The sequence below is a fragment of the Homalodisca vitripennis genome, unplaced genomic scaffold, assembly GCF_021130785.1.
Source record: "Homalodisca vitripennis isolate AUS2020 unplaced genomic scaffold, UT_GWSS_2.1 ScUCBcl_11923;HRSCAF=21385, whole genome shotgun sequence".
NCBI classification, from domain to species: Eukaryota; Metazoa; Arthropoda; class Insecta; order Hemiptera; family Cicadellidae; genus Homalodisca; species Homalodisca vitripennis.
Window position 1 is genome coordinate 533 of NW_025788031.1, and position 12,575 is coordinate 13,107.

Consider the following 12,575-nt stretch of genomic DNA (forward strand, 5'->3'; position numbering starts at 1 on the left):
CCAAAGCGTCAGTACGACCCAGACCCCAGTGCAGTGGGTGTTCTGTACCGTCGCGTGTCGTAAACTAGACAGAGGTCGCGCCCCCCCCCCCGCCCCCCGCCAGCGTACTGAAATGCGCCCCTCCTGTCGGCTCCTAACACACCCCCCCCCCCCCCCCTTCCACCTCCTCCTACTGAACCTACATAAACGCATCGTATATAAATTATAGCCTACTTCCCCTGGTCTACCTTGTATTCTCATGATGTTCACATCTAACTTACGGTTTTAAATTGTAATAGAAAAACACAACCTTTACTTTTTCTAAGAGTGGCTTTACAATTTGTGTAAATTAGTTTGATAGTCCCCCCCCGCTGCTGTTGCAATGTTTATTTTTTATACATTTTGTAAAAAAAGGATCAAAAAAGGAAAAGAAAAACTTTTAAAATGAATTATTCATCATAAATTACTTTATTAATGAAAACTATCTCAAACATTACCAAATTAATAAAAATAAGAAAAAATTTGTAGATCAATTTTGTTAATTATTTCCATTTATTTAAAACCCTCTCCTCTTCTTAAAAACTGTGTAAATATTTTTTCTGCTAACATCTTCCAAGTTGAATCCTGACGAGCCCCGTTCATGTATCTATGCTCAACAAGACTCCCAAAGCGCTCAGCCTGGGTATTGGTCATCGTGTTTCTCAATCATAATTCTTTTAATTGAGCTTAGAGTGGTTTAGAAAATGCAACCTGATAAATTTATATAAGAATTAAAAAACTATGTTTGTTAACATATATGCCATTTTTCAGGTTATATAATACAAGTATATAATTAAAGGGTTATAATATACTCTTCTTAACACAAAAATTAATTTTAGTTGAGTACGGAGTTTTTTTATGACTATTTTGGTGATTACGAACCTTTCCGCTGACGTGACGTAACTCGGGAGAGTCACAGAACATCATCATCGCTGTGCAGACAATCAGGAAGGCTGCTTGGACAATAGTTTCATTCTCTGTTTTCTATTCATTAAATATGAGGCTAAATCCTTAACTTTTTTCAATCCTCTTGTTTTTATTTCATCCGAAACAATGTTTCTGTAACACACTATTTGTGTCTGCCAAACCCGTGTGTGTGAAACATCCTTTCCTCATTACCTTCTCACAAAACTTCATCCTGGCTGAAAAAATTTAGTTCATCATCACTTTTCTCTGTGAGGTACTTGTGGAGTATAACAAGATGATACCTGTGCGATCGTTAATCCTGACCATGCTCTCAAAACAAACGTTCCTGGAGATTTGAGCAATTAACTATATCCAAGCTCCTGTTAAAATACTTTTACTTTGAATTTCTTGCCAATGGATTAGAAAACTTCAACATCGTTGGTCAGGTTCGTCTCAAAAAATGTTTTTGTTTACTTTTTTACATCGTTTAAGTTCATTTTATTTAGTTGTGCAGAGAAGGACTCAATATTCCATCCCCTGGCTAGCGTTTTCCTGCTTCCTTTAACAACACCTTCAAAAACTCATTTCTTGGCTCTCTTTAGTTCAGTCATTACTCTTTCCAAGAAGGGCTGTAGCTTTCGTCCAATTGATACATCCTCTTTTTGTAGTGTTCTAGATGTAATATTAATTCTCTCTTTAAAACCTTACTTTGGAAAGTAAGCATCAATACAAAATTGAAAACACGTCATTTGTTTTTTGGAGTTCCAGTTTGCTCTCCTAAAAACCTTCTTTATTCTTTTTAAGAAGTCAGAATAATATTCGTTCAAACAGCTTAAGACAGAAACTAAAGTTGACCACTTTATGGCCAGTTAAAACAATCGTACCTAGATGACACAACGGGTCGGACACAATCTTTTTGAGTGTCTTGCTAAGTATAGACCCCCTTTGCTCCATAGATTTCTCTCTCTCCAAAACGCTTGCCATCTTAGGCAGGCTTTCGGCCCGGAAAATAAACACGTACAATTTGATTGACCAAAATCGTAAAATAATAATCATCTTCTGTTATGTCAGTAACTGAGTCATTGAGTACCAAATTTAAATTATGCGAGGCACAATGCAACGCTATAATCTCTGCCATTTTGGCGACTTTTTGGCTTTTATTCCTAGATTGGATTCCAGAATAGTTTCCACTCATTACGGCTTGCCCGCGTCATAACCCTGGCCCTCTACACTTTTCAATTTTAATGTTGTTTTCTTCTTTCCAAAAAAATATACAAACCTCGTTAGTAATTTTTTTCCGGGAATTGTTTTGGCCTGTAAGAAGCTAATGGAACCCTAAGAATGATTTTCTTTAATTTCCAAGTTTTTCGTAGTTTTGGACTGCCACATGTCGTATTACCTAATCGATAGGTTGATACAGTTTATTGAGGACGTCCTTGAGTGGTGTCTAATTACCAGAGAGAAGGAAAAGGAGCTGCTTGGATTTCACTTAACAATCTTCATCACAGAACATGCTGTGACAGCAAACAATGATCATTTCATTTTTGGATTTTTGGGAGGAGGACAAATACTTAAACTTTGCTTTGATCGTTTTCTAAGTGACTTTTTAGAAGAGGATCCCGTATCGTGACAAACAAATACTAATAATATTCAAAAAGTTTTCCAGAAGTAGTGTCCACTGTTTTCAATATTTTTCATACCCTTCCGATTGCCCTCTGAACCGCTAAGTTACAAGTAGCCATAGTTATTATACATCTAGAAAGTCGTTTTGAGAATCTCACAGATACTCAGGTTCATAACTTTTGAAATAAGTGATTTTGCATCTTGGCTCATTTTTTTACGGTACTATATGCTAAAACAATGAATTTTAAGTGTATACGAGATGTTTTCATGTTTCTTCTAATTTTTTTGGCTTACAACCTTGCCAATCAATTTTATTAGACCTTTACACCTCAAGCCCATCTTTGAATTTAGGGTCTGTTATCTGTCAGCGAACAACCAACAAGGTTTCACCAGTATACGCCATTTAATAATAGGGTGTGAATAACAAGCCAAAACCGTTCTAGTTTTTGGCCCGTTTTGGCAATTTTTGTAATAAAAAATCACTGCCTAAAAGATCTCATTGTTTGTCGACGTCCTTTAGGGTAAAAGGGCCCTGTGGGCCCTACATGGTTTCAGAATTCAAAATGAAAAGTTTTATCTTCTTCATATTTAAAGAGAGGATACTCCGTCATTAAGTTGATAAGAGCCCAATGTCAGTTTTAAAAACACCCAACGTTGTTTGACTGATTTCATTAGTATCAATATGCAAAACACAGTTTTATAATCAATGTCTACGGTAACCAGCTACAAGCTATTCATTATTTATCTTAACGTCTAAGACTCACGTGGCGTCTGGTTCGTTATTTGTTGGAATTCCAGGTGGGGTTCTGAAGTTAGCATGTTTCCAGTTTCTTCTGTCTCCGATGGTAGGTAGAGTCAGAACTTATTTCACTAACACTCACAAATTAAACCGGGAAAGTTATTTGGTTTCCTTACCTTCTGTCATTGTTATTTATCTAAGGAGATATGTCAGATTTTAAAAAATAGATCAATTTTTTGGTGTTTTTTTGCTTTTTCTTCCTCCTCCTTCTTCCGCTTTCGGTAGTATTCTGCACTCAACTAGGTTTTTTAGACATTTTTGTTTAATTTATTGATTTAGTGTTTTCTAGTACATCGTCCCATTAATATAAGTTTCCTGTTAAGAGGTTTGTAGTTTTGGCAAACACTTTTCAAAACCGCCCACCACAGTTGTAGGCTACTGAATAAATCACAAACTTTCTGAAAAATGCCAGTAAACGTTAACGAGTAATGAGAATATATGACTGGAGTGAACAAGGAACCACAGTATACTGTTGAAGGAACTACCTAACAATTAATTGGTACTTGGTAGTGTGGACGGGCAGGGAGGGGAGCTATTCAAGTCGCAACATTGAACAACCAAGGCAGTACACGCACGCACTACCCCCACGCTCACACACGGTCCCTTAAAGCGCCTTAAAAAATACACTTCCGTGGCGGGTTTCAGCAACATAGTTTTTGCCTGCTTTAGTTTTGAAAGGCGTTTTAACTAAAACAAGAAAGAATGATAAATAGGCCTACGATATTCCTCGCTAGCTCATTTATACAAAAGAAAAAATATAATTATATAAGGAATTACAATTGAAAATAGTGATATTTCAACCTTTAAGAAAATTTGGTAAAAATCGGTATTAATTTTTTTTATTTTTTTTCAATTCCTTCGTGTGGCGCCCCTTGACTAACGCCGCGCACCCCCCGCATTGCGGGGGTTTGCGGGGGTATTGTTGTATTCACGGACGACCACTGGCCCCAGTGTGCGCGACGTACACTCAGTGCAGTCCACAGTGGCGCAGGGCACCGACACACTGCAGTCGCTACGCTACGTTCGTCAGTGTTACGCTGGCCTCTGTCCGTGGTTATCGCGATAGTCTCTCTCTCCCACGCGCCGACGACTTCGTTGTTCGTCCTTATATTTGTTCTGTTTTGGAACACTATTGTTGTGCGCAAGACCTGTTTGAATCCGGTTTTGTTTGCAGCGGATGTGTGTTTATGTTGTGTGCACTGTGATATTTTTTAAATTGTCTTGAAAAAATTGCAATGTGTTGAATTTTTCAATATCAATATTTCTGTATTGTGTATCCTTAGTCTATTTTTTTATTCGATGTGAATAATCTTGTCTGGACTATTTGTAACAATAATTGCGGAGCTATTTTCCTGTGGATAATTTGATGTTAATCTTTAATTGCACTTGGATTCTTTAATTTATCGTACATATTGTAGAATATTTATTTAGCATGTTAACTTTTTTGTATTCAATTTCTAGTTGACTAAAAAAAATTTAAATGCAGGAGTAAGTTTTGCACTAATTTTCAATGTCTAATAAATGCTAAAAAATGTGAAGACACCGCTTAAAATAACAAAACTCAATTTAGATTTTGCAGCCTTTTCTATCCAGAATGAATTTAAAAATTACTTCAAAATTAAAATCTGATGAGTTTTGAAATGTAACATTAATCACTTAGGATGTAAAAAATAAAAAATAAATTTGTTGCTTATTTGCATTGGTTAAATAATTAAAAGTTTGTATTTTGGGTTGTTAATCACTAAGTAGAATACGATCTTTCGTTTTAAAAAATGTAAGTTCAGATATAATTTAAAAAAATACAATTTTGCTTGTGAATTAAAATGCCATACTATTGTAAATGTAAAGTTACTAATAAACTTACTTAACATTTGACAATTTGAAATTAGTTTTTTTATGAATGGCCAAAGCATATAAATTTTTAATGGTTCATAAAAAAAATAAAAAGCGGAGTAAGGAAATATTAAAAAATATTTGTGGTGGACATTTATAAATCTATAAGTAGTACATATTATAATATTGCATTAAATGTATTTGCTACAAATTTTTCTCAATAACACTCTTATAAACCTGATTTATGCAGAATAATATATGGAGAAATTGTTCCTTTTTTATGAGTTACAAAGAATTTAAAAATTTCAGAAGTCACCTTCTAAGAATGATCACTAAATTAGATTGTCACAGTGAATGCAGTTGTCTCTTTAGAGATTGGATTTATAATCACTACTATTAACCAATGTTATTGATGCAATTGTGCTTTGTTTTAATTGCATGCCCTTTGTGTGAGACAGTAATACTCCCATATATCCCACACAGTCATGTCATCAAACATTACAATATTAGAATATAGGTTAGAACTGTGTAATTAATACTTTGGCTAAGAAACTATTAAGTGGTATTACTGGATATTTTGAGAAATTTAAAATTATTTAACAATATAACATTTCTAAGAGGTTATCTTAAGATAATTTCAAAACAACATTAATTTTATTAAATTGGACTAATAGAAGGTAATAAATTAAGGAAATAACGGAGTGTCATATTGCTAGTAGTCCAATAAATAAATATTCTCAAGTTACAACATTTAACACAAAAATATAAAAAATTGCATTACTTATACAGTTAATGTATTTTGTGAAAAAATTAAGTTAATTGATTAATTGTATATTAAATGCTAGCCATATAAGACTGTTAACTACTGTACTGCATTAGACATTAACATAAGTACAAACATATTAAACTGTTTCTAAGGTTTCAACATAATTATTTTATAATTAATCATTATTTATTTTAATTACAATCAATAATTTTGTTATTGATCCAAAATTTTACTTATATTATGCATTTTAAGATTTATTACAAACCTTATATGCATGGTGTGGTGTATAGTAAAGGTCCAATAACTTTTTTACCAAACACTATCAAATAGTTTAATAAGTTTTTTATTAATAATGATATAGCCAATTAAACTGTTTTCTGGTCATTATTATATGTATATTGTATTTATGTAGTACAAAGGACAGTATAAATCATTCTTAAAAGACTTTTTAACGACAATAAATTGTTCTTTTGTCAAATAATATATATTTTAAAAAACAACAATCTGAAATTAAAAAATTCAAACATGTTTGAACTTTAAATGCAGCGTTTGTCAAAAGGTCAAAACTTTGTCCCTGCTAACTGAATGATTGAATTGCTAACATTTACACTTTTACTGCTGGCCTGTATGAAGAATAATCTCTTAAAAACCGCAAGCAGACTAGGGCGTGTGCCATAGTCGACTTGTTAAGGGCTGTTCTGTCGAGTATTTTGATTTTAGTCCCTTAAAAACACTGTTTGATTTTTGGGAGTTTTAAAACCTCTAACACCTACATACCCTAATTTTGTTGTACAATTATGGGAGATATTACGTTTTTAAACGTATAATTTATACGGTTTAAACACTTTTTAAGATATTTTGTATAGGTTTTTCAGAAACAAATATATTTACTAATGTTTTTGTACTTGATTGTTCAAATACTCAAAGAGTATACACTTTAGAGGAATAAAAGAAAAGTTTCTGCATGCGTATTAATCATATAGATTTAAAATGAGATTTCAACCATAATTGTACCACAAAAAATAAGAGCTTAACAGTTGTTTGATGTTTAAAATTGCTCTTATGGTATCAAGCTCGAGATTGTTTCACTACAGCCGGCTCTCAAACTGAAACGATGCTGCCAACACGAATTGATGCCCTCAACCAGCTTAATGTGTTAACAGTAATCAGCTGCTTGTAACGATAATGGACGGATTGTTGTTGACCAGATAGCGAAGCAATCTTACAAACTTATGTAATTCAATTTGAGACATGACCCTAGCTCCTGATTGCGATCTTTTTGCCGCTGATATAGCCAAGAGGTTGGTGTGGTCCGACGAGAACTGGAACTTTTGTCACAAGAGGTCGCGTGATTCGATAAATAAGGTCATGCGTGTGGATCTTCGCCTGTTCCGATTCATCACTAGCGGATTGGTTAAACGTTCCAATCCAGGTTGGTAGATCGTGTCTCCGTTCTGGTCTGGTCTAAAACTCTAAAAATTACGTTTCAAGTATATATAAACATTCAAGATCACAAGTTCGTATTTCTTCCTATATATTTTAATTTAAATCTGAGAAAAAAAATTGGTAAATGGGTGTATTCTCACAGAAGTAGAAAACTCAGTGACTCTGAAATGCATTGATAATCAAAGTAATAAAATTTTAAGTTATAACAGATAATTTTTAATTGTTGTTTTGTAAATATATAAATAAAAAATTTTGATCAACAAACAATTAATGTGTATTCCCAATAATGTACGTTAAGATTGTTCAAAATAATACAGCCATTATTATGTGAAGGAAAAGAAACCAAGAAAAAGGAAGAACATTGAGACCTGTGATAGTTGGCTGATACACTACAGGTTATTTTTGTTTTAAAAATTTGTCAGTTTAAATTTACATAAATTTGTCGTTTGGGTTAATTAATTTGTCACATTAAATTTTTTATGTATATTATGAGCTAAAAAAAAAAAAAATAATATTTTATATAACTCTCATACTAGATCTAATTTTTTTATTTTTAATGGAGGGGTAATAAAAAATTAAAAAAGATTATTTTCTTACAGTCAAAACTAGATCTCATTTTTCATTTATCTCTTTTGTATTTTTGATTTAATTAATTAAAAAGTAGAATTATTGTATTAATAATTTATCAGAGATTCCATTGAAATTTAGGGTGATTTTACTGGCTTGCTGAATGCAGTTGGTTTTAGTTCTTAAGTATTTTAGTTTCAGAAGTCCCAAACGAAAAGTCAGAAAACTGTGCCAGTAACATAATATTGCAAAATGGCTTTGTTGCAAGAAGCGTTTCGTTTTAATTGGATACTGACCCGTAATACAACACTTTTCGAGAAGGGCTTCAAATTGCATAATATTTTGCTTACGATGTTCATTTTCTAAGTAGAAGGGTAACTTTAATCTTGGCTCTCAACCGTGCTGTTGTTGTTGACAAATTTGTAATAATTTTGTTAGCAAATATTATCTAGTTTGTGCGCAGGGGATACCTTTTATAAATTACGGGGGTGCGGTGCTTGCTTGAGTCGAGAACTCTGGAAATTTACATTTATTCCAATACGTGTTTGCTGTTTAGGTTAAATGGGTTATGTTAAATGTTTAATTTTAGGTTATCTTGAAAATTTCTTAAAAAAACTAAATCACTTTTAATAACATTTATTCCAATATAAGGGGAAAACAGATAATTGTTTTTACCCCCCCGAGATTTTATCTGGATTACAACTAATTATTACAACGTAATTTTCTAAGTCAGGAGTTGTACTGTTCTCAACCAAAAATCATGGACGAACTGAAGTATAATTAATATTAAAGGAAGTTCTCGTAGCACGAAAGGGATATTGAGAGAAAGTCCTATGTGCAGTGTATGTGCCGTGATTTACACCGGTGTGTTTGATACCATCAGAAGTGGTTACACTCTGCTTAATGTTACATCACTTCCTCTAGAGTGTCATGATCTTGCAATGGAGGAAGTATTCTTCCTGCCCTGTGCTTGGGTCGTGTTGCTCTGTTACTGTAGTACGTGAGGGTTAGTTAGGCTCATTCAGTGTAAGGATTTCTTATGTCAGAAAGGTTCCACTAATGAGTATTTTTTTTCATTTGAATACTTATATATTTCTGCTAAGAAATTTTACTGATTCCCTCCCACACTTTATGGTTTCCTTTAGTCCAGGACAGGATTTAAGATGTTTTTACTTTCTTTCTGATAGGGAACGTCCTAGAACTGGCTTTTTTACTATTAGAAAATATTCTCCTTATATTGACGTATTGAATATTGTTTTGATTCCGCAGTAAAAAAATAAAATTTAAATTGTTACAAATAATTTAATGAAAGTATCATTATTCATGTGGATCAAGGAATGTTCTTCAAATTTTCAATGATAAAATAATTAATTATGATAATTATAATTAATCGTTTTTAAACTTTTCAAGGAAACTTCCTACATTTGGTTAATTTGGTAGACTTAAACTAATTTTGAAATTTTATTTATATTTGATAAAATTACATACATTTTATTTGTAATTGTTCTAAATATAAATTTTAGTACTTTTTTCTAGGAGCTAAACTTTGAGTTGTAGTTCAATGACAAACATACTTTTTTGTTCGACACACAAGAAGTGTACCTAAACAGTTACAAAAAATTATAATTATGATATAATTTGAGACAGAATTTATTCATGAATAAAATAGCAATATGCTAGGGTAAGTTTAAAAACTTTATTTTTTATGAGTTTTAAAAATATATTTTGCAAAGACGCCAAAATGGTTTACCATTATAGAGGTTCACCATTTCCAGTTCTAGAGCTGGTCGGAGCTTAAATGTAAAGCATATTTTCAAAATGCACTTTCAAAGCAAACCGAATTCTTAAATCTGGCTGAACTAGAAATATCACAGTGGTGTTTATTTACAGAGCAGTCTTCTATACACAGTGAATGAATTTTATGAACAGTGAATACGATGTGACTAGCGTTGAGCAGTGCAAGTCCTACGATTGTGTGTGTGCGTGTTGACATAAGTGTGTGATATGTTGTCCGGTGCGGTAAGTGAAAATGATCTGGCCAATGTGTACGCGGCTCGCCGTCCGCGCAACTCCTGTCTACCGATGTTCTTCCACTATCGTCGCCCTCGACTGCGTCGTTGGGGTAGTTACGGCTCCTGGGTATGTACTTCGGCAGTATCTGCGTTTCCTGTACTCTAGAATACATGAAAATCTATCAAAATGACCGAGTTGCTCATTGTAACATACCACAATGGTATACAATCAATAGAGAAGTGCAGTAGTATGTGAATAGTGTTTGATTTTGAATTGGTAACATATTAACGCTGGAACTGGCAATGTTGTAATTTAGTACGCATTTTTTCCTACCATGAATACGAATTTTTGCATATTACATCTTGGGTGTTATTGTGGTATAAATGAACCAGCCATCCTGATTTGATGTCATGAATTTGCAGGTACCCACTGTTGCTAATCAAGTCAACTGGATTCCACGCCAGTTCTAGGGTTAAAGTTGTAATTTTATTGATGAAAATCAAATATATATTAACTGTTTGCATGTTTAGATTAACATTGTTTAGAACGAATAAATACAAATACATAGAAAATCTTCAATTTGGGTTTGTATCCAATTTTTCATAACTGTACCTATTTCTTCTATGTTGGCTTCAATAGAATTTGTCACTATTTTTCTCATTTATTTACAATATTAATGACACGTATTGTATGTTATATATTTTTGAGGTCAAATATGATGTATTTTGGACAACAAAATCTACAGCACTGAATTAGAGATAACGCTCAATGTACAGGTAAATAAAAGACTGAAGTAGCATCAACGTTTTGATAAATGTCGGATCCATAATCCATAATGATCCATAATGTTCTATGGGAGATCCATAGAAGATCTCCCTATTCATACAAAGCAACAGTAGTTAACAATGCGGAAAAAGGTCTACGCTTTTTAATAAACATCAACACTAGCATTTCCTTATCGTATTCCCAACGTTTTCTGTGATTACTTCTGGACACTATTGTTTGTAATAAGTAAGCTTACCGCGAGACGCTGGTGTTGCAGACACCTGTGGGAGCGGAGGGAGAGCAGGTGGATGTCCGCTGTGCCCTGGTGGGTCCTGCAGAGAACTACACCAAACGGAAACACGTGCTGCGGGTCAACACATTAGCAGGATCCGAACTGCTGCTACAAGCCGCCGATGCAGGACAGATGGCTCGGTGGATCGAGGCTCTAGAAGAGCAGGCCAACAATAACAACAGTCAGGTACAAGTTTCCAGCTTATACAGCATTCTGTCTAAAAATAAATAAATATTGAAATAAACTTGCGGAATCTCAATTACTAGCTTATTGCCGATTATATGGCAAAATATACTCTATAAATATCTAGGTGCTAAATGAATTGCGTTGCTTTGAACAACAGAATCTGAGTGGTACCAGTCTATCTCCGGCCTCTGCGCAGAAAGGTCTGCGTAAACTGACGAGTCTGCGGAACAGATCACCCACTGGCCAGTCGCCTGTGAATAAAAACTCGCAAGCCCAGTCAGCAAGGTTAGTTATGGTGTATTATTCTCTTTTGCTATTCATTTTAATTTGGTGAAATAGGAAGGGGGTATCTTAGGAAATAAGAAAATGATGATTCCAGTACCTCATATTATGCAAAACTTAAACTACCTAATTTTGGTTGGTTGCAGGTTCTAGATTTCTACACCATAAAACCCTTTTGTAATGATTCCCATTTTGCATCCAATTTTAACCTTTCCAGCGTCATTGACGCGGATCCGCGGAGGGCCACTACAAGCTCAAAACGTTATTGCCGTGGATCCGCGTTTTTGCATTCTTTATTTTCTTACTGCTATGTTAGTTGAATATTTCGCTGCTAGATGGTTCTAGTAGTCATGCGACATACAGACGGGTTGCCCGCCTCGAATTCTGTTACAATGGGAGTGGCAGTTGCTTCTAATTGGCCAAACACTGTCTAGCGGGCGTGGCCCTGCGCCTTTCACAAAGTCATTGACGGGAGCTCCCGTCAAGGCATCTAGCCAGTTAGTGGGAAGCGTCCGGTACGCGCATATGTATTTCGGTTATCGCTAATTTTCTGTTGTGTCCCCAAATTTTTTTTAAAGTAAATTATTCATTTTATATACAGCAGTTTCCAGTATTTCTTTAGTCCTTTTTACCATTATTCTGTGAAGGCGAATCCAGACGATTAAAGGGAATTTTTAAGATTCGGTAATTTTGAGCAATTACTTGTCAACCCCAAACTTTTTCATATTTTACTACGGTCATAAGGATGTTATCAGAAAGCAAGAAACATAATTCAAGCCCCGCAAGGCTGTCCTACAGGTTCCGGGGCTATAAGAAGGTTCAAAGTCCACGCGATAACAGTGGCTTGCGGGGTCGCGCGGAATGTCAGTTGTGACAGCCCGCCACCCAAATAAACATTCTTTGTCTACTTTTGTATTTTCTAATTTTTTGGTTTGTAATATAGTATATGTTTATCTATAAAACTGTGTTTCATTCCATGCAATTGAAATAAATAAAAAATATTAGTGACAACTACACTGCTACTCTACATATTTTCAAAAAATTAAAAAATTTGCCCAGGAATCCAAAAAGGGTAAACA

At 34.1% G+C, this 12,575-nt stretch overlaps 1 protein-coding gene across 1 annotated transcript; it reads left to right on the forward strand.

Annotated features, from left to right (window-relative positions):
- Positions 1-4,401: 4,401 nt before the first annotated feature.
- On the forward strand, positions 4,402-11,499 carry LOC124374973 (spectrin beta chain, non-erythrocytic 1-like; the record flags this gene model as incomplete). Its single annotated transcript, XM_046833108.1, has 4 exons — positions 4,402-4,507; positions 9,849-10,097; positions 11,014-11,214; positions 11,372-11,499. Coding segments are annotated over exons 2-4 (464 nt in total), but the record flags the coding sequence as incomplete, so codon positions are not given.
- Positions 11,500-12,575: the final 1,076 nt, after the last annotated feature.